We start from the raw sequence: 19,421 nt of genomic DNA on the forward strand, positions 1-19,421 counted from the left end.
TAATTCAATTTTTTTTAAGGTCCAATAAGGACAAACAAGTGTGTTCTGTGTCTTTGATGCTAAGTGGCATGCTTCTGAAAAATGCTGTAGCTTCCATTTCTGAATATCTGTCTTCAAAACAGTGTAAGAAACTTACTTCCAGAACATTCTAATATCTTAAAATCTGGGAAGATCACAGCTTTTTCTTCCTTTCTTTTTTTTTCCTGAGGAATCTGACCACTCTGACTTCTGCCAACTTTATGCACAATGCCAATGACTCAGCATTTCTGAAAAAATGGGATCTCAAGATAATATCTAAAATTAGGCATCTGAACCATACCCAGTAATCACCAGCAGTACCAGGGCTCTGTGCTGGTTTCTTCTCTTTTTTGAACTACTCTCGAGCAGGCTGCCATCAGCTCACAGTCTGATAACTGCACACTTGCACAGACACTGAGGCATGTTCCCTGAAATGCCCTGAAATGTGGTCTTGTGGCTTAAGACATGGACCAAGGAAGCATTCCCAAGGGCTAATCCTAGCTTTGTCTTTTTTTCTGTGATGTTTTCAGCAAGCATTCACAAGCCTGTGCCATATCTATAAAATGGTTATAATGTTCAGCAACCTCTAAAGATGAATTTATTAATATTAGCAAGTTCCTGCTGAGAAAATCATATGCTTTTTCTTTTGCAAACTTATATCTTTTGTTTTCTCTTTCTGAAGTGCCTTAATGCAAACGTTTCTGCTTTCTCCAGGACTTCCTGAGGTACAGTGAAAAAGCTGGACTGGAGTGCTCTGATATAGAGGTATGTTTTCATGTCCTGGACAATAGTGCTGTGTTATCTAATGCCATTTCACATGGAGGAATGAGACCCCCAGTATCCCATTGACAGTAGCTGAAGGTCCTGCTGGTATTCTAAACGTGGCACTTCTCTTAGCCTAAATCAGAGGTAAAAGATGAAGGTGCAGGCCTGCATTGTAGGTGCACTGTCTTTTTTTAGACATTGCCATACAGCTTCTGTGCATGAGGGCCTCACCACCAATACTTGCTAGCAGTGATTGTGCTGTTGAAGTTCATTATTTGAGGAGCCCTTTGATTCTCTTGTAACAATGCAACATCCTTTTTCCTTAACAGAAAGCAGTTGAGTTAATGTGCCTTGTACCGAAACGTTGCAATGATATGATGAACCTGGGTCGCCTCCAAGGCTTTGAGGTATGCATTTGCATTCTACTTATAATAACAAAGAGGCAAGGAAAAATATTTTATTTTCCAGTGATTGGCTCTATAATCTGCCCTACTCCAGGCTATTTATCTAGTACTTGTTCTTCTCCTGTGTGGAGCTGCATGCTTTGGTGAGGTTTCAAAGGTGGGGGTGATACACTCCTCACTCTAAGCTAGTGGCAATTCACTGTCTCTTGCCAAAGCAAAATAGGTGGTGAACCAGACTGCTCTGCTTGTTAATAAGCATTAACATGTTAACAGCTCCTTCTCAGTTTGGTAACAGCCAGGAGGGGACTTGTGAGTTATAACCCCACAGGTTACAGCTTGTGGTTTGTAAATAAGCCAGTGTAGACTTCCACAGTCCTGGTAAGATGTCTTATCTTATCTCCAAGATGAAGTCAAGTTTGTCTTTTTGTCTTGTGCATCATAGCATTCTTGCAAACAGGTAGGTCCTGTTTCTTTGCACCTTCAGAGGTGTTGTGTCACTGCCTACTGGCTGCTCAGGACTAGAGGGAATCCAAGGCATTACAATACCAAACTACATAATGGGAACAATGTTTGAATTTAAATGCAAAACAGTCTACTTGATGCATCTTGGGTTTGGTTTTATATGTGCAATCAATGGCAATGAAGACAGAGAATACCTAAGTTATTTTCCTTAAACTGAGCTCGTAATTTATAAGGTCGTGCTTTGATAACTTAGAGGAGATATGTCTCACGTTAATTCTGATTGGAAAACTTGGACTGCATGAAATACCAAATAGTCTCATGGCATCATGGTGGGTCAGGGTTTGTAATTTTGATGCCTTGTCTGTTTCTCAGGGCAAGCTGACAGCTCAAGGCAAGCTGCTGCAGCAGGACACCTTCTATGTGACAGAGCAGGATTCTGGAGTTCAGTCTCGACCGAAGGAGCGTAGGGTGTTCCTCTTTGAGCAAATAGTTATCTTCAGTGAACTCCTTAGAAAAGGATCTTTAACGCCAGGCTACATGTTCAAGAAAAGCATAAAGGTAAGAAACAGAGAGGGAGAGGCATATTCTGTCTGGTGGTCACATAAGGAAATCTTAGCAATATTCTCCACTGTGAAACTGCTCCATCCTGGCACAGGTGGACAAACAATTTGCAGAACACATTTGCATTACCTTTCAGTAGATCAGAAGCCATTTAGACCGCTTCTGAATAAACCACAGCATGATTTACTGGGTAATTTTTACAAGGAGCACAGCCAGGGCAGGTCCTCTGTCATTCATAACTCTGAGTTAACAAACACTTTAAATGTTGCAGTAGTAAAAGGAAGCATACAATAGACTCTTTTAAGCATGATCATAAAAGGTGAGGGAAGGTGCAGTATCTGAAACAGTCATCTTGAGCCAAACTCTAAGTTAATATTAAGCCTCTGTGTGACATTACTGGAAATACTCTCCCTAATGGGGAAAGGCTCTTAGTCCTAATGTGACTGTAGCAAGACAGAACTACTTAAAAAAACAAACAAAAATGCACACAGTTGTAAAATGCTGTAAGGAGTTATAAAACCAGCTAAACTGTAAAGAAAGTTTTAAGAAACTTTGGGGTTAAGAAATCTTTCCAGGTTATGGGGCTGGAACTAAAAGTAAGAACTGAAAGTAACCATGGGAAATACTTGTTTGTTTAGGGAGTTTTATGCTTGCTTAACAAATGCAAAGTTAACCTCTGAAGTGGTGAGTGAAGGTGAATGAAAGCTACCTCTCCTAGTGTAACAAAGAAAGAACAGAAAGAGCAAAGTCACTGATTCATTGGAATGTTTTCATCATTCAAAGCTGAGAAACCAGTCTGGCATTGATTTCCTTTTCCAAAAGGTGTGGGAGAATGCATTATGTTTGCTCTAAATCTAAACAGTATGTGAATATGAAATGGAACAGTATCAGGTGAAATAATGCATACTAACCATACATAACTAAATAAATCTATGAAAAGCAGCATATTTACTAAAATGAGGGCATCTTCTTGGCTGACAAACTGCAGCATTTACTGAAAAGCCTACATCCTTTTGCAAGTCAGTGAATTTCATAGTTTCCAACCAAATAATAAAGGGAAAACCTGAAGTGTACAAATAAATAATCGTCCTGATTTAGATGATTAACATTGATTTAATCTTATTGCTGATTTAAATCATTATAAAAATTGGAGATGGAAACAACATGATTCATTTCTACTTCAGTTTATTGTATGTATAACAATGAGGCTTTTATCTGCAAGAAACAATTCCTGAATTGTATATTGTAGATAGAGAGAGACAAATAAGTTTCTCCTAATGTCAATAAAATCAGCTTGCCTCAAGGGTATGAGTTGCTTTTCTAGTTAAACAGCCTATGAGAGTAATGCTGTTCCCACTGTCTGAGTTTAAAATGTGTGTGATAATTTCCCAGTTCCTCTTTTCTTCCAATTGGCAAACAGCTCATTTTCCTGTTGAGTGCCTACAGAATGTGTGAGATCCTCTCTGGATCTCCATGCATCTCCCCCACTACATTGTGGTGTCTGTGTGCAAGCAGCTCTCGCACCCTGCCTTCCAGTCCCTCATTCAGCTTGTGGCTGAATTTCTCTCATGCTTTCCCACAGAGATGATATGTGGCATGCAGAACCATTCCCTATAGCAGGACCTTTCCTTAGCTCTGTGCCACAGGCATCCTCACCTTGCAGTGGGACCTCAGCCTGTTTGTTCAAAGCTGTCACATAAACAGACTGCCTCATCACCTGTCTTTCATAGCTCTGCCCTAAAAGAGGGTATTCAGAAATTGCATCTGCTCTGAGTTCATGAGTTTGAAGAGGCTTTACACTGTCAGCTAGTATCACGTTTCTTTGATCTTCATTCAAATGCTGACAGGTAAGTTGAACTCATCTTCAAAGCCATTATCAGGACTCACTAGCCATCTTTGCCTAGCTCTGATACCACCTGCAGCCATGGCTGTCCAGTTCTCTGGGACATAGTCCCTGAGAGATGTAGACCATTTGCCTGCTGGTCACATCCTGCCACACAGCAGAACGACTTAGGCAGCATCAGAGATCCCATTTCTTTCCCCTGTGTCACAGCCACTGCTAAGCACTGAGATCTCTGCATTAGCGTAAGAAGCGCATATGACTTCAAAGGCAGCTGTCCCTAGGCTGTCAGGGAGATGAGACTTCCAAATAGTGTTCTTCAAGGTCTGTCACACTCAAACTGTGATAGGAGCTTCAGCATTAGTGAAGAGCCCTTCTTTATGCAGTGAGGTAGTTAAGTGTTCAGAAATTGCACATCCCTTCTTCTGTGCTTCTCAGTCGGATACCTTTCAGACTCTCAAAATACCTAAGTGGGTAGCCTTGCAAATGCATCTCCCTGAGACACAAATAGGAGGTTAGGGACCCTGACCTACAAGTCTTTTTCCTGGAATCATATCAGGATTCACTTGCTTGCTTTGAATATCAACCAGAGGAGCAAGTGCTTAGAGCAAGAGGAGTAGCACTGTCCAGGCTCATTGTCTGTCCCTTTCCGTGTCTTCATGTCAGAGGAGATCCTGTATGCCCTTCTAACTTATAGGGAGCCCCAGAAGAGGAGGAAGAGACTCTTTCTGTCTTGCAGTTTGAATGCTGGACAGAGTGGATCTCTCCATTACCTGACAGATATTCAGAGCAACTGGAGATAGACTTCTAGAGGGATGTTATTGCCTTAGTCTCCAGAGCTTTTTTTATCTTTTTTTTTTCTTTCTCTTTTTTCCTTTTTTTTTCCCCTCTTTTTTTTTTCTCTTTTTTTTTCTCTTTTCTTTTTTCTCTTTTTTTTCTCTTTTTTTTCTCTTTTCTTTTTTTCTCTTTTCTTTTTTCTCTTTTTTTCTCTTTTTTTTTCTCTTTTCTTTTTTCTCTTTTCTTTTTTCTCTTTTCTTTTTTCTCTTTTCTTTTTTCTCTTTTTTTCTCTTTTTTTTTTTTTTCTCTCTTTTTTTCTCTTTTTTTATCTTTTTTTTTATCTTTTTTTTTTCCTCTTTTTTTTTTCTCTCTTTTTTTTTTTTTTCTCATTTTTTTCTCTCTCTTTATTTTTTCTTTCTGAAAGGCTAAGCCAGCCTATTCCTGTTTATTATCACAGATATAAGTAGCTCAGGTAAAGCTGAAGTTATGGATACACTTAAACGGCAGCCTCACAAAGGCAAGACAGCTGCTGAAATTGCCATCCTTGAGATTTCCAGAAAGAATATTGTGACTACAGGCAAGTGAGGTGGTGGCATACAGATGACTGTGATCTGCTTGAAATCAGATCTGTTGGAGCATCAGGGAAGAACTGCTCTTGCTTTTTTTTGTTCCCCTCAGTATATCCCCATGCATGGTCTGTTCCATTTTTAAAACCCTTTAATGACTGAGACAGACTTTCCCATGGAGAATGAGAAACGTAAACATTTAAACTGGAGGAATGATAGACTTCATTAAGGTCTTAATAGGAACATTTTAACTCTATTTGTGGATTACAATAAATTTTTAGCACATCAGTCAGGTCTATGTTACCTTAAAATAGAAGCTGCTATTCAAGACGAGGCAGACGTATGTCTGGTACATCTGTCGGAGCTTTATTAAGCATCACATTTTAGCTTAAGATTTATCTGCTAAATCTAGATGAGGCCAACTCTTCTGTTTCCGATCTGACAGGCTGTTATTGGACACAATTATTTTCAGGAACTTTTCACAACAATCTTTATCCTGATTCTTGAATAATGCTAGCTCATGCTTCAGGTAACACGTGCTTACTGTGCCTCGTTTCAGATGAACTACCTTATCATTGAAGAAAACGTGGACAATGATCCCTGCAAGTTTGCTCTAATGAGCCGGGAAACATCAGAGAGAGTAATTTTACAGGCAGCTAATCCAGAAATTCAGCAAGCTTGGGTACAGGATATCAACCAGGTCCTGGACACACAAAGAGATTTCCTAAATGGTATGTACCTGGTCTTTGCTTTGTTTCCCAAACCATGACACTAAATGGGATTTAAAATCTTTGTGGCTTTGTTTCCTCTATGAGAAAAACATTCACCAACTTGTTTTTATAAGGAAAGTCCCAAGGAGAAAGCTAGAGCCTAGTCTGCCTGTCATTTAAGTACTGGGTCAAGTGTTATCCACAGAATCTGTGGGAGTCTTTATAATTTACAGGTGGTCTTTGAAAAGAGACCATCTGTCCTGCATGCCAGGTCTGCCTGGTGGGAAGGTGAAGAATGGGAGAAGGGCTGGACAAGCTTGATCTAAACTGCAAGGTAGCCCAGGAGCTGACCCTGAGAAGCTGCTGGAATCCCATCTTGTATTAAAGACCCCAGGTCACTTTGGCCTGGCTCTGTTAGCAGTACCTCATGGACTGGTTTTGTCAGCCTCCCAGCTCCTTGCTTAAATTGGTGGTGGGTCCCTGTGCAGTTACCGTGCAGATATCAGTCACGTTCAAGTCCAGGTCTCAAGTCCTTCTGTCAGTGATGTGCCTTTGGCAGTACTTTTCTGCAAGGTCCTTTAAAAATGCTGGGGTTTGCAGGGCTGTGTTGCCTGGTGCTTTACATTCTACTAGGAGGTCTTAAATATAATGCCTTCCCAAGGCCATGTTAAAGCCAGCCTGCTATTGTATCTACATATTACTTCCCACCTACTGAGAAGAAGGTTTGTCCCCAAGACCCTCCTATTAAACATTACCATGGGCTACAAGCAGAGGACATGAGGTGGCATGAAGGTTGCTTCACCATCCACCCTCTTTCAGCTCCAAAATCTGTGGGGCAGCAGCTGCTTTCAACACAACACAGAAGAGAGGGCAAGAAAGATCTGGGAAGCATGGGAGCTGTACATGAACAGGGGCATTTCCAAAGATTTGAGGTGGTTTGAAATAATCTTTCAAACTAAAGCTGTGATTCATTAAAGAAAAAACAAAACCAACCAAAACAAAATCAAAAAGCCCAACCCCCACTGCCCCCTAGTCAAAGAAGCACACGTGATCAAGGGAAGTGTGTATTTTGAAAATACAGAGGACTCAACATTTCAGTTAACAGTTTATCTTGTTCTTACTCGTGACTGGGTGAGAAAGAGGAGGAACCAGGACCAGAGGAGAAATACAAAAATAGTCTCTTGTTTGTTGGAAGCAACAAAGTGGGAATCATTACTTCGGGTGCTTCCAAAACAGATTGATATATTTTGTTTTTAATGGAGCTTATATTAGAAGAGAGTTCTCTATTGAGATACTTAATAGATGCTCAATAATGAAACTTATTTGCTTTTATCAAAATGTTGTGGTTTGGCACAACCTATGTGGCCAAGAGGGCCAATGGCATCCTGGCCTGGATCAGGAGCAGTGTGGCCAGCAGGAGCAGAGAGGTCATTCTGCCCCTGTATTCAGCACTGGTTAGGCCACACCTTGAGTACTGTGTCCAGTTGTGGGCCCCTCAGTTTAGGAAAGATGTTGACTTGCTGGAACATGTTCAGAGAAGGGCAACAAAGCTGATGAGGAGTTTGGAGCACAAGCCCTACGAGGAGAGGCTGAGGGAGCAAGGGTTGCCTAGCCTGGAGAAGAGGAGGCTCAGGGGAAACCTTATTGCTCTCTACAACTACCTGAAGGGAGGTTGTAGACAGGTGGGGGTTGGTCTCTTCTCCCAGGCAACCAGCACCAGAACAAGAAGACACAGTCTCAAGCTGCACCAGGGGAGGTTTAGGCTGGATGTTAGGAAGAAGTTCTTCCCAGAAAGAGTGATTGGCCATTGGAATGGGCTTCCCAGGGAGGTGGTGGAGTCACTGTCACTGGCAGTGTTTAGGAAGAGACTTGATGGGGTGCTTGGTGCCATGGTTTAGTTGATTAGATGGTGTTGGATGATAGTTTGGACTCGATGATCTCAAAGGTCTTTTCCAACCTGGTTAACTCTAATTCTAACCTGTTAGCTTTTTTGTTGTGGGGGTTTGAGTGTTTTGATTGCAAAATCTGAAGATGCTTGTTCACATCACATCAAAACAAAGGTTCCCTTTTCTTCAACATGGAGATTTTGTAAACTTTAATTTAGCTTACTTTTACTTTTCAAAAGTTAGCTGGCAAAGGGTTACAGGCAAAAGCTGTTTCTGACAGTTTGAAAACTGCAGCTGAGCTGAGAGAGGAAACTGTGTTTCATCCATGCTTCCAAAGCTTGATACTGGGGTTTTGCAACTTGGAATAGAAAGGGTCTAATACAACCTCTGTAATACAGTTTCTTACATACATTGGTGGGATGAACAGTGTAAGTTCTCCAGTTTGACCAGCTGGTGCCAAAAATTGCCTGTTTTGTTTCAGTGCAGTTGGCTTTAAATGAGGGATTATTGGAATAAGTTCCACTAATGGCACAGAAATAGCTACAGAAATATTTTTTTCTTTCTTATTAAACCTCCTGAGAACTCCACAGACACTGCTGCAGAGATTTTCTGTTTCTTCCACATATTGCTCACTTGATGTATTTTTTGGATATATTCACTCCTATCTTCCAAGGACTTATGGCTCTCTGAGCCTCTTTTTCTGCTTCGTATCCCCCTTTTAGCCTATCTTCTGTAAGGCCAGCAAGGAATTTGATGGGTTAGGAACATAATCATCAGTGTCTCTAAAGCTAGAATAAAAATAGAGTTATATTAAAACATGGGCTTAAGGATTTACTTTAAACCTATGAATAAGATCCAAGAAAATGATATTGTACCTAGTAGAGCCTGTCCAGTCCAGAACAATTTAAGTGGCTTTTAGGATGTTATCTTACTGAGGCTGACTAATCTTTAAATATGTTCTTTAGCTTTGCATTTCATTAAAGCGGATGTTTTCTGTCTTCAAAATCTTATTAAATCCACACTGAGCCAATGCTGAGTAAACTTAATAACAAAATATTCCCTGTGAGTTCTTGCCCAAGCTGGATCTGATTTTTCTGTCTTCAACAGGGAAGCCTTGAAGAGTGTGGGACTACATACAAAGCCTAGTATTTGCATCCCCACAGTTCACAAGCATAAAACTTAGTGCATTTACTCTGGAATAGTCAAGGTTTTCCTGTTTTTCCGTGGAAAACCAAAAGCTGCTAGGCTTGAGTGTGGCAGGCAGTGCACCAAATGATTTGCCATAGTGACTGTTTCTTTGTTTTGCTTTAAGAAGCAAACTGTAAAGAAAAATTCCCACCAATGGATATATCTCATAAAGAAATGCTATCGATCCTTACCCTTATTTTAATCCCTGTTTGGTGGGGGGGTTGAGAGAGAAAGAGAGAGCACACAAGTACGTGGAGACTGATTTTTGCCAGAAGCTTGTCAGAATACTGACAGATGTTGAATGGGAGGCTGGAAGCCAGGCATCGATGTGATAGTTAATGGTGGAATTACTAGCTACAAGTAGGCTAAATACCCTTTAAAAGCACTGAGCAGGATAGATTGTTTCAAGATAGATAAGTATTTGTTCAGATCTTATTGCTAAAGACTTTGTAGCCTAATCTACTATGTGTACTAGAAGAATGTTCTCATCACTGCCAAAATAATTGGCAAAGTTTATCCCAATCTTCCTTCTCCCCTATGGCTGATCTGCAGCAGAACCACATCATTTTCAGGTGCAGCTGAGCTAAGTGAAAGAAACTGGTAGTCAGTGTCATAAGTACAAAGTGTTCCTGCAGCAAGGGTCACACTGTAGGTTTTGAATCTTCCAGGTTGCAACAGACCTATGTTTGTGTCCTTCTGAAGAAAATGCTGATCTAGCATCTTCCTTGATTTCACTCCTTCTCCCCCCTGGTGCTTTGTTCTTCAGTATTGAGTGATTTTGGTTTTAATATTCTTTTTTTCCTGGAGTAATCCTGCCTTTCTCTGAAGGAGAATGCTACAGTCTGCTCTGTGGTGCTGAGCCTTGCTGGTTTTCTTTCCATTTCCTCTTGTTGGGAAAGACATTCCTTCTGTTGTGGTTCCCTCCTTGGGCTGATGCTGTGACATTATGTCCTCTGTCTGCCTCTTGCTAGACTAGTCCCTCTGCATTCCAGTAGGTTTAAGTCTGGTGCATGTACACAGTATTAACTGACTATAAATCATCCACTAAAGCCACATGACATGCAGAAAACCAAACCCATAGTTCTGGGGATGGTAGTCTGAGCCTAGCGAGACTGTTCCTTTCCCATTCACTGTGAGCCCCAGCCCTGATCCCTTCTCTTCCAAACATAACAAAGTCTTTATTTCTTTACCATCTGGCATTTTTATCCTTCCTTTTCCCAGTGTAAACTCTCTCCATGACTATGAAGTGTACACCCTTACAAGCAGACTTCTTTTCAAGACTTAAAAAGCTGTTTAATATTACTAGTGAGTTTTCTGGAGAGCTCTGGACTGCTGGGATTAATTTCTTCATGCCATCTATACTTCCTCACTTTCTGGTCATTTCCAGCAAAGTAGTTAATACAGAAAGAACAAAAAGAATCCAGTTGCAGTGCATCAAGTCTGAAAGAGTATTTAGCAGTCACACTCTCTTGGGAATATGCAAATGACACTTATGGTCTTGACCTGTGTTTTCTGATGATAGCAAAGCTCACTGTAAATTAGCTGTGCATCTCTTATTACAGCTTTCATTTCTTTTGACTCCAGGACATGAATACTTTGTGCAATTTCAAAGAAAATTAATGCAATTATGTGTGCTATCAATGATAAATATCTTAGCCTACTATATTGGTGAGAGAAGCAGTTCTGCAGTAGCCTGGAGTGCTGTGTTCTGCTCATGCACAGGACAGTGTAACATGCTTGCCCCTTGCCCAGCCATGAATACATCATGTATTTCCATGAGTGGCATCTTCTGTTCCTATTTGGTTTGCAGCTTATGTGTTTGTTTCAATTACATCACCTTACAAGCTCTTAACCTTTTGGAACAGCCATCACTGGAGGTGTTTAGGAGGAGACTTGGTGGGGTGCTTGGTGCCATGGTTTAGTTGATTAGATGGTGTTGGATGATGGGTTGGACACAAAGATCTCAAAGATCTCTTCCAACATGGCCTGGTCTGGTCTATTCTGTTCTATTCTATTCTACCATTAAAAGCATAGGGCTAATTGTTGTCCTCTTTTGCAGCGCTCCAGTCTCCCATAGAGTACCAACGCAAAGAAAACAGCTCAGCAGTGCTGAGGCCTCAGGCCGGTAGGGTCACTCAGCCCAACAGCAGACCCTATTCTTCTGTTCCAGTAGGGTCTGAGAAGCCTTTGAAGGCTGCAAGCCGTAATCCATCCCTCCCACCCCTGAAGATATCTACCTCCAATGGCAGCACAGGCTATGAACACTCACAGCCTGGAGACAAGTATGAACAAAGCAAGGTACTGAGCTCATCTGATAACACATGATTTCATAGCCCATTTCTCATACCTTAGGCAACCTGTGAATACCTTAGACAATCAGCTGCCCAGGTCAACGGCTATCAACATAATGAAGCAATGGTGTAAAGTGTGATTTGGGAAAACTGTCAAAGCTCTGGCATCCAGTGCTACTTCAGCTGGGAAATGGAGACTGACCCTGGAGCCTGGAGCACTGATCCCAGTGGTTTTTTGGGTACTGTGCTTGCAGACTTGGTGAACTGAATATCCATTTGCAGTACTGGCAACAGCACCATTCATGCTCATCTATCATCCATTAACCACCCGTTCCTGAAGAGGTCTGCTCTGTTGGCATAGAAGTGTTTAGACCTTTTCCCACATAACAGCTCACAGGGTGCCAGCTGAAGGTTATAATTTGGGTGCATGTTCACTGCACACAAACCACCCAGGAGTCAGTATCCATCAGTGGTGTTTATACCCTGCATCTGGCTGTGGGTGACCAAAGCCATTTTCCAATGTGACCAGTATTTCAGATTGTGAGGTGTGCAAGTATTCATTTAGCTTCTGGCACTCAGCCTTCCTTGGTCTTTCCCCCATTTGGCTCAGCACAGATCATTCATCTGTAACACCACACAAATGGGAATGTGGCTGGGGCACCATCACTGGCAGCTGTGAAATCTAATATGAAATAGGAGGCTGGTTTGTATCCAGTTATGACAGCCTTTCAGATCCTTCAAATCCTTTTCTACTAATGTGAACTTCCAAGTATTTTGTCTTCTTTTTTCCCCATGTACAGTTAAACTGGAAATGAAATAGTGGAATTGCTGCTTAAAAAGGCAGTTTCCTCAGCACTGCCTGCTCACCACTTTCTGTTGTGTCCATTTTCACAGACTGATTTGGGAGGGTGCAATGGGACCTCTTCCATGGTGGTGATTAAAGATTACTATGCACTGAAGGAGGACGAGATCTGTGTGAATCAAGGAGAGGTGGTTCAGATCCTTGCTATAAACCAGCAGAACATGTTCCTGGTGTACCAGCCTGCCAACGACCACTCTCCAGCCGCTGAAGGATGGATCCCCGGCAATATCTTGGCTCCCCTCACTAAATCCACTACAGATAGTAACGACGGAAGCATCAAGTAAGTGCCGTGTTGGCTTCGCTGGGAGCACTATGTGGATTTTTTGAGGAGGAAAAAAAAAATATATTAAAAATAAATAAAAATAAACAACCCCAAATGGTAGGGAAATCCTGCTGATTCGTATCTACAGTGCCACTGGAACAAGCTGAGTGGTCAATCCGCAGCGTCGGGCAGCCATGGTGGATAGCTCGGGCTTTGCTTATTTTCATGTTGTGGGGGTTTTGTCTATGCTCTGGAGAGAAATAAAACCATAGATGGTTAAAGATGTGGTTTACCTTACACCCTTTCACACCAACGTGGACATGCTTGGACTGGACTTCTATTTATGTTGTATGAAGTTACTAATCTATATATTGGTTATAACAGCATCTAGCAAAAACAAAAAAGCCAAGCAAACAACAGCAACAAAAAAGCAACACAAACAAAAATCCCAGGCCCCGTGTCGGACTGAGGTTCACTTCTCAAGGAGGAGAGATTTTGTTGTCTATGGCAATTTCCTTGTACAGCTTGTATCTTTGGTTTGGTTTGGTTTTGTGTTTTGGTTTTTGTTTCTTTTTTTTTACTTTTGGTTTGGTTTGATTTACTTTTGGTTTCTGTTTGCAGTAGCTTTTGTAATATATTTGGGGTTTGGGTTTTTTTTTTTGTTTCCTTTGGTTTGCAAGACCACCCCCCTACCCCCTCCCCCCCCCACCCCCCATCCAAGTACATTCCTGTATAAAGTATTTTGCACTATTTAAAACAAAACAAACAGAGAAAGAAAAAAAGAAAAAAAAAAGAAAGAAAAAAGGAAAAGAACCAAACTCATCTTGATGAAGTCAGGTTGTGCAATAAAATGGATAGTCGCAATGTTCATCCTTGTCCCTGTAATGTAACTAATTTTAAATGTACTATTTTAAAGCTGTAAAATAAATTTTCACCACGAGCATGTTTTAATGAGGTGAAAGAACCCGTTTGACCTTTTCTTTTGGTTGGTTTTTGCTTTGGTTGGTTGCTTTGGTTGTGGTTTGGGGTTTGTTTGGTTTTTTTTTATGTGTGGATCTATATTTTCCTTTTCTTTTTGTTTGGTTTCCCCCCCCCCCCCCCCCTTGATTTTTTTTAGACATCTGTCAGGCTGAAACGACTTTAATGCAAGAAAGTGGGGGGGGGGGGGGGGCTTTTTTTGGGTGTTAAATACAGAAGGTACAACCCTCTCCTCAGTAATACCTGTTGAATTCTTTTTACCTCTAAAAAAAGCCTAGATGGTAATGCATGATACATGCTATGCATTTTGTTACCTTACGTGAGTACCTCGAGAATTGAACGTGAGGAAAGATTTTGTGACCGATGCACTGAAAATAATAATCTGATCTCTGCTGCAGTTTCCCCCTAAGAGAAATGATGACCTTCCCTGTCAGTAAGGAGTGCTACTATGAACTGCTTGTTAAGCCAAAGGAGTTGCTTAGCATGCTTCTTGCACATCCACCACAGCCATTCCCAGGTTCCTCTCTAACCACAATATGTGACTGTCTGCCTTTAGATTCATCCTGGTGAAGACTCTGATTTCATGGCAGCCGGGCAGTCAAATTCTGCGTCAAATTATGTAGTTGAATGAATCGTGGCCAGGAAGGTATTACAAAACTGAAAACCACATGCATTGCACTTCTCTCTTTCTCACTGCAGTGAGATTTAAAGGCTTAAGTCGTGGGTTTGGACTCAAAACAACTAAAACAATCCTGAAAACAAAAAATGCTTGAAAAATGCAAGTTCTGTGGCTAGAAACACAACCTGGAGCTGCTGTTATCTTCAGCCCTGTCTAGTCTGCCAGATCATGTTGACTAATTAGTATAAGTAATAAAACTGTTTCTTCTCCTGACAAATACTGTACACAAAATATGTGGTTGGTCCAGTAGTGTTGACACCGATAGGTCAGGGAGTCCATCAACCACATCTTTGGCTCTTACCTTATCTTAAAGGAAAACGTAACAGTCTTGAAGTGTTGGATGATTTCCCCTGCTCTGCGCATCTAATTTGGACCTACTCCAGAAATGCCCAAATATCAGACAGCACTTATTGTCTGGCTGACCCATGCAGAGTGCTCTGGTGCTCCTTGTGCTCAAATATGACTGCTCGTGCCAGCTGTTTGCAGTGGAGACATTAATCCTGTTTGCACAAACAGTCGATGTGACCCAGTTGGGTTTTGTGCCAGTGGCAGGCAGCTGCTGGGAGGCCATTGGTTTACTCTCTACGTTTGAGCTATTGTACAGCTTCCATCAGGTGCTGAAATACAACCAAAAACCACTTAGGAATCTGATGCAGTATTCATGGGGGAGCGGCGGCTGCGTGGGGCATCCTTTGAGTCCTACCTTGCTAACATACTGCATTTTATTGGCACCGCAGGTGGTCGTTGGATTACATGAAACTTGCTTTGTAAAATATATCAAGGTACTGTAGACATGACACGTGCAAACATTGGGCTTAAACATGCAAATCAAATTTGCATGACTTTAAAGGTGGGCAGATGCTTTGAACCTGGATCCCAGCTCATCACACTGCTGTTTTGAGAGCTTTCTGCTTTGGACAACATACCCCTTCCCAAATATCCCCCCACCACCTACCCCCCAACCTGTCCACTGTTTAAAACAAATGAAATCCATATTAAGAAGTCTTTAGTTTTTCTTAATTTTTTTTAAGTTTGCTTTGATGTGCAATTTCTGTTGTGGACACAGCATTGCTCTTACCAAGGGTGACATGGTCTGTCTTTTTCTTTTCTTTTTCTTTTTCCCCTCCAAGAGTTAAGGACATAGGGACCAGCAATAATGAGGGATGAAAAACGTACTGGAAATGGTGCCTGCTGTGATGCTAGTCGAAAACCATGGGCTGACTGATGTTCTCTCTAACCAGACTGACAAAATCACATGGGAGAGTCTTGGTCTGGAGAGGCACAGCAGAGCTTGCCATTCTAGGAAATGACTTTTCTCTTGGAAGGTTAATTGTGTAGCTCCTGTTTGTTGAGCTATCTGTTCTAAGGAGCGTGTTCTAAGGAGCATGTAGGGACCAACACCTTGAATTTAATTTCCTCTTTAATTTGCTCTACTGAGTAATCAATATTAAGACTGCTCTCATGTAAATATATTTGTTTCACCTCTTCTAACTAACAAGGCCAAGGAACAAATTGACCTTTTAACTGTAGCAAAAAAAATAACTCTCTATTTGTGGCAATGCAAGACAAAGTCCCTGAAACCAGGTGACCACGTTCTAGTTGCCTGCTTCCATCACGGGCTTTTTTTCCTGCTCCATGCATTTCCACAGCAAGTGTGGCACGACATCTGCTTCACAGAACTGTTTGGTTTGGGGTTTTAACTTCTACTCTCATTGCTCGGATTGAGATGGGCCTATTGCCGGTGGCTTTCACCCTCTAGAGAATTGCCGTAATCACAAAGGTGGATGCTGGTTCCCCCTTCCAAATCCTTCCTTCCTGCTATGATTTGCCATTTGATTGCTGCGTTTTTTGGTACAACAGGAAGTCATGTTCATGGCATACCCTGCGCATGAGAAAGCGGGCGGAAAAGGAGAGCAGTGGCAAAAATGAAGCCAATGGGCCACGTAAATCCAAGGATATTCTGGGGAACAAAGTCTCTGTTAAAGTGAGTAAGGCCATCTGGAGCTGTGTGCTGCTCTCCTGCTTCCCATCCTTTTCACCCCCTATAGCATCCTCTCCTGAGAGAGGGAGGGGGCGGTGATTTTGGGTTTGGTTTTTGGGGTTTTTTTCCACTTCAGTCATGGTTTTTTTTCTCTCTTTTTTTTTTCCTTTTCCTTTTTTTGTAGTATTAATTTTAGCAGGAATTTTGCATGCAAGATAAAATGCAGCCTTTGTTTTTTTGTTTTCTTTTTCCTGGCATCCCACATGCAAGTAAGTAATCTTCAATAAAAGCCCAACTACATAGCTGGCTAAATAACTGTTCTTGAATTTGGCATAGTAGTGATTTACTAACCTCTGGGCTGGCCCCCTCAGAGCAGCTGCAGTGGTGAGAAAGCCACTGGGTGAACTAGTGGCCTTACTGAAGTCAACAAGTTTTCTTTAGGCCAAGATTTCACAACATCTTAAGATAAGGGGTTCTCAACCTTGAGATGCTTTAGATTTATGGTCTGAGGAGATGGTCTCAATGACCTTTTTCTTTCCATATTATCAGATAGGGCAGAGATGCTGTCTTGCCAGGAGAGGGTCTAGTGTGTGTGTGTCTGTGTGTGTGTCTGTGTGTGTCTGTGTCTGTCTCTCTTTCTAAACTCTCCCAGTATGGAAAAGGTTGAGAACTGTGGGGTTAAGCTCCATCTTCTGCTCTGGGTGCCTGACTACTGTGCTCCAATTCAGAGGATCCATCCCTATAAACCGACCATGAGACCTGCTCAGGACTAATCTGGGGCTTTCCCTCCCAACAGAGGCAAGCAAACACTTGTGATTTTGACACAACCAAAGGATTCAGGAAAACACTTGAGCATGTCCTTTGGATCCACCCCTCTCCAGGAGAGCCCATGATTAAGTGTTTTCCTTTGCAGAGGCTTTCCATTTTTTGCAAGCCTAGTGCAACAGCCATGGCATGTGCAAAGGGAAGAACCCTGCCACTGCAACCCGGGCACCCCCTGCACCCACTGCACAGCCGCCCTGCAGCCTTGCTGTCAGCTGTGGAAGGACTGGGCCCAAGGGAAACGGTTGCTCCAGCATGGTGGCCACAGTTCTTCCTCCTGTTGTTTCCTTGCTGGTTTTACTACTTAACATGCAGAAGCACAGCTTCTTCTCTGGCAAAAGCATGTCTTTGCCTCTGCTTCCCTTGTTTTGTTGTCTGGGTTTTGTTTGTTATTTTAGAGCATTTTCTGTACTGTTATCAATTTCCATGCTGCTCACAAGTCCTGTGCTGCTCTGCCCTGTCTGACCAATTTCTCTTCTAATCTCTTGTTCTCTTTCTTCCTCTTCATGCTGCCAAACAAGGAGACAAACAGCTCAGAGGAATCAGAGTGTGATGACCTTGACCCCAATACTAGCATGGAGGTAGAGACAATTGTGCTTGTGATTTATTTCCCCCCCTCCCCCAAGAACACGTGCCCATTCCTAAATGCCTGTGCTGAAAGGGGAGCCGGGGGGTCTGTATCACTCATGGACATACATGCCAATTACATGTGAGTCACACAAAGCACCAGTTCTGGGTTTGCCAAGCGGTGAACTGCAGCTTTGGTTTCTTTTGTGGTGGGAGCAATGGAGGAAGCCGAGGAACAAACTCCTGCTGAGCTGGAGGCTCACATAGCCACCCTCAGTCGCTGTTTCCCACCTGAGATCCCATTCAGCAAAACAACCATGCCTGTGTGTCAGCTGCTGATAAATGTTGCAGCTTTCTCCATTGCCTTGCCCTGGCAATACTTGCTGAGCTGCCAGTCAGACTTGTGTCAGAAATCACTGGAGCAACTATGGCTGCACCACAATTAGTGCTTTAAATTATCTAGACTATCAGAAAAGGCAGTGGGTTGTTTTTTCTGCTAGCAGAGTAGGAAATTGCATTCCTACCTGTAAAGGAACTGGAGGAGAATGGTAAAACTGGTTGTGTGAATGTACTGATCTCACAGGCAAGGCTGTTGTGGGTAGAGGCACCCAAATGATGACATATTACACTATTCTTTCCAGTGTGAAGCCACCAGCTTTAGTGGAGTGACAGACATACTTTGTTGAGAGAGCCTGAAGGAGCTTAAAATCATGAAGAGTTAGAAATTTGGTTCTCTTCAATTAAGATCTTGCAGGGCTTGTTTTGTTCTGTATGTAGTGACCTTACTGAGCATTTGTATACATGGTACCAAGGCTGAAAGAGCTTAGTACTGAAAGGAGCCAGGACAAGATTCAAGAGAGACAGAAGTGATTTTACAGACGATATCAAGTGACTGGAGAACAGGGATATCTCTGTCCTAGATCTCCAAAATGCTGTTAGCCAGATTCTACTATAAACATCCCACAGAAGAAAGCTGATTTTCCTCCTGGAAGGTAAAAATAAAAATAGGAAGGAATGTATTGAGATGCACCAGCTCAGCTATTAACTCAAAGTCTCCCTTTTATTTTAATTATGAGGAGGGGATGGGTACTAAAGGAAAGGATCTGACCCAGATGACATTCCGGAGGTCAAATACTCCTTACAGCTAAGGCTGCCTTATTGTCAAGAGTGTGTTTGCATTTTCAAGGAGTATGCTGCCAATCACAGGTAACAACTAGAAGTAAATATGTTTGTTACAAGGTAGTGCCCAGGTATTGCACATAAGTTTGTGTAAGCTTTGTATCACTGGAAATTGCCCTGCGGATTAAAAGGTGGCTGAGCTACAGGGGTGTTGTAGAGAGCTGTGTGAGCATCACCATTCCTTTTCCAGAGGACTTTTGTGTCTTAACTGTGCTTGACAAGAGGAAACCCAGATGTCTTAATCGTGCCAGTGGAAGGTAACTGAGTATTTACACTATTGGCATTTCTAGTTAGTTCTAGCATATTCCACATGGGTCTTTTTGATTTGGGGGTTTTACTATGGTGCAGTCTATTGTTCTTGCCTGCCTCTCAGAAGTTCAGGAGATTTAAACCTTTCTGCTTAAACCAAAAGACACTAATGTGAAGTCTTAGCTGTGGTATGAATCTGCTATTGGAGAAGTAACTATATGCCTGGTATGTGACTTGATTTACACTCAGTAATCCTGTCGTGGACATCCTAGGTCACTTACTGGAGGTGACAGTGTCACTGTGCTGCACTGTAGTCCCCAGGAGCCACAATGCTCCTTGTGACTTGGAAAGATCAAGTCTACTTCTCAGCAAAA

At 42.1% G+C, this 19,421-nt stretch overlaps 1 protein-coding gene across 8 annotated transcripts in view; it reads left to right on the forward strand.

Moving 5' to 3' along the window:
• KALRN (kalirin RhoGEF kinase) overlaps window positions 1-19,421 on the forward strand; it is a 556,957-nt gene that overhangs the window by 511,536 nt on the left and 26,000 nt on the right. For 7 of the 8 annotated variants that reach the window (XM_068139015.1, XM_068139017.1, XM_068139016.1 and 4 more), the window contains 6 exons: window positions 733-783; window positions 1,113-1,190; window positions 2,022-2,207; window positions 5,953-6,124; window positions 11,237-11,475; window positions 12,363-13,544. In XM_068139015.1, coding sequence (XP_067995116.1) covers window positions 733-783; window positions 1,113-1,190; window positions 2,022-2,207; window positions 5,953-6,124; window positions 11,237-11,475; window positions 12,363-12,614 — 978 coding nt within the window. In that variant the 3' untranslated portion in view covers window positions 12,615-13,544. Of the gene's footprint in view, window positions 1-732; window positions 784-1,112; window positions 1,191-2,021; window positions 2,208-5,952; window positions 6,125-11,236; window positions 11,476-12,362; window positions 13,545-16,109; window positions 16,234-17,573; window positions 17,634-19,421 lie in introns of those variants that run through there. The other variant, XM_068139024.1, reaches the window with a different exon arrangement.

This window comes from Melanerpes formicivorus, unplaced genomic scaffold, assembly GCF_026170545.1.
Source record: "Melanerpes formicivorus ecotype bairdi unplaced genomic scaffold, bMelFor1.0.p_v2 SCAF_5, whole genome shotgun sequence".
In the NCBI taxonomy this organism is placed as follows: Eukaryota; Metazoa; Chordata; class Aves; order Piciformes; family Picidae; genus Melanerpes; species Melanerpes formicivorus.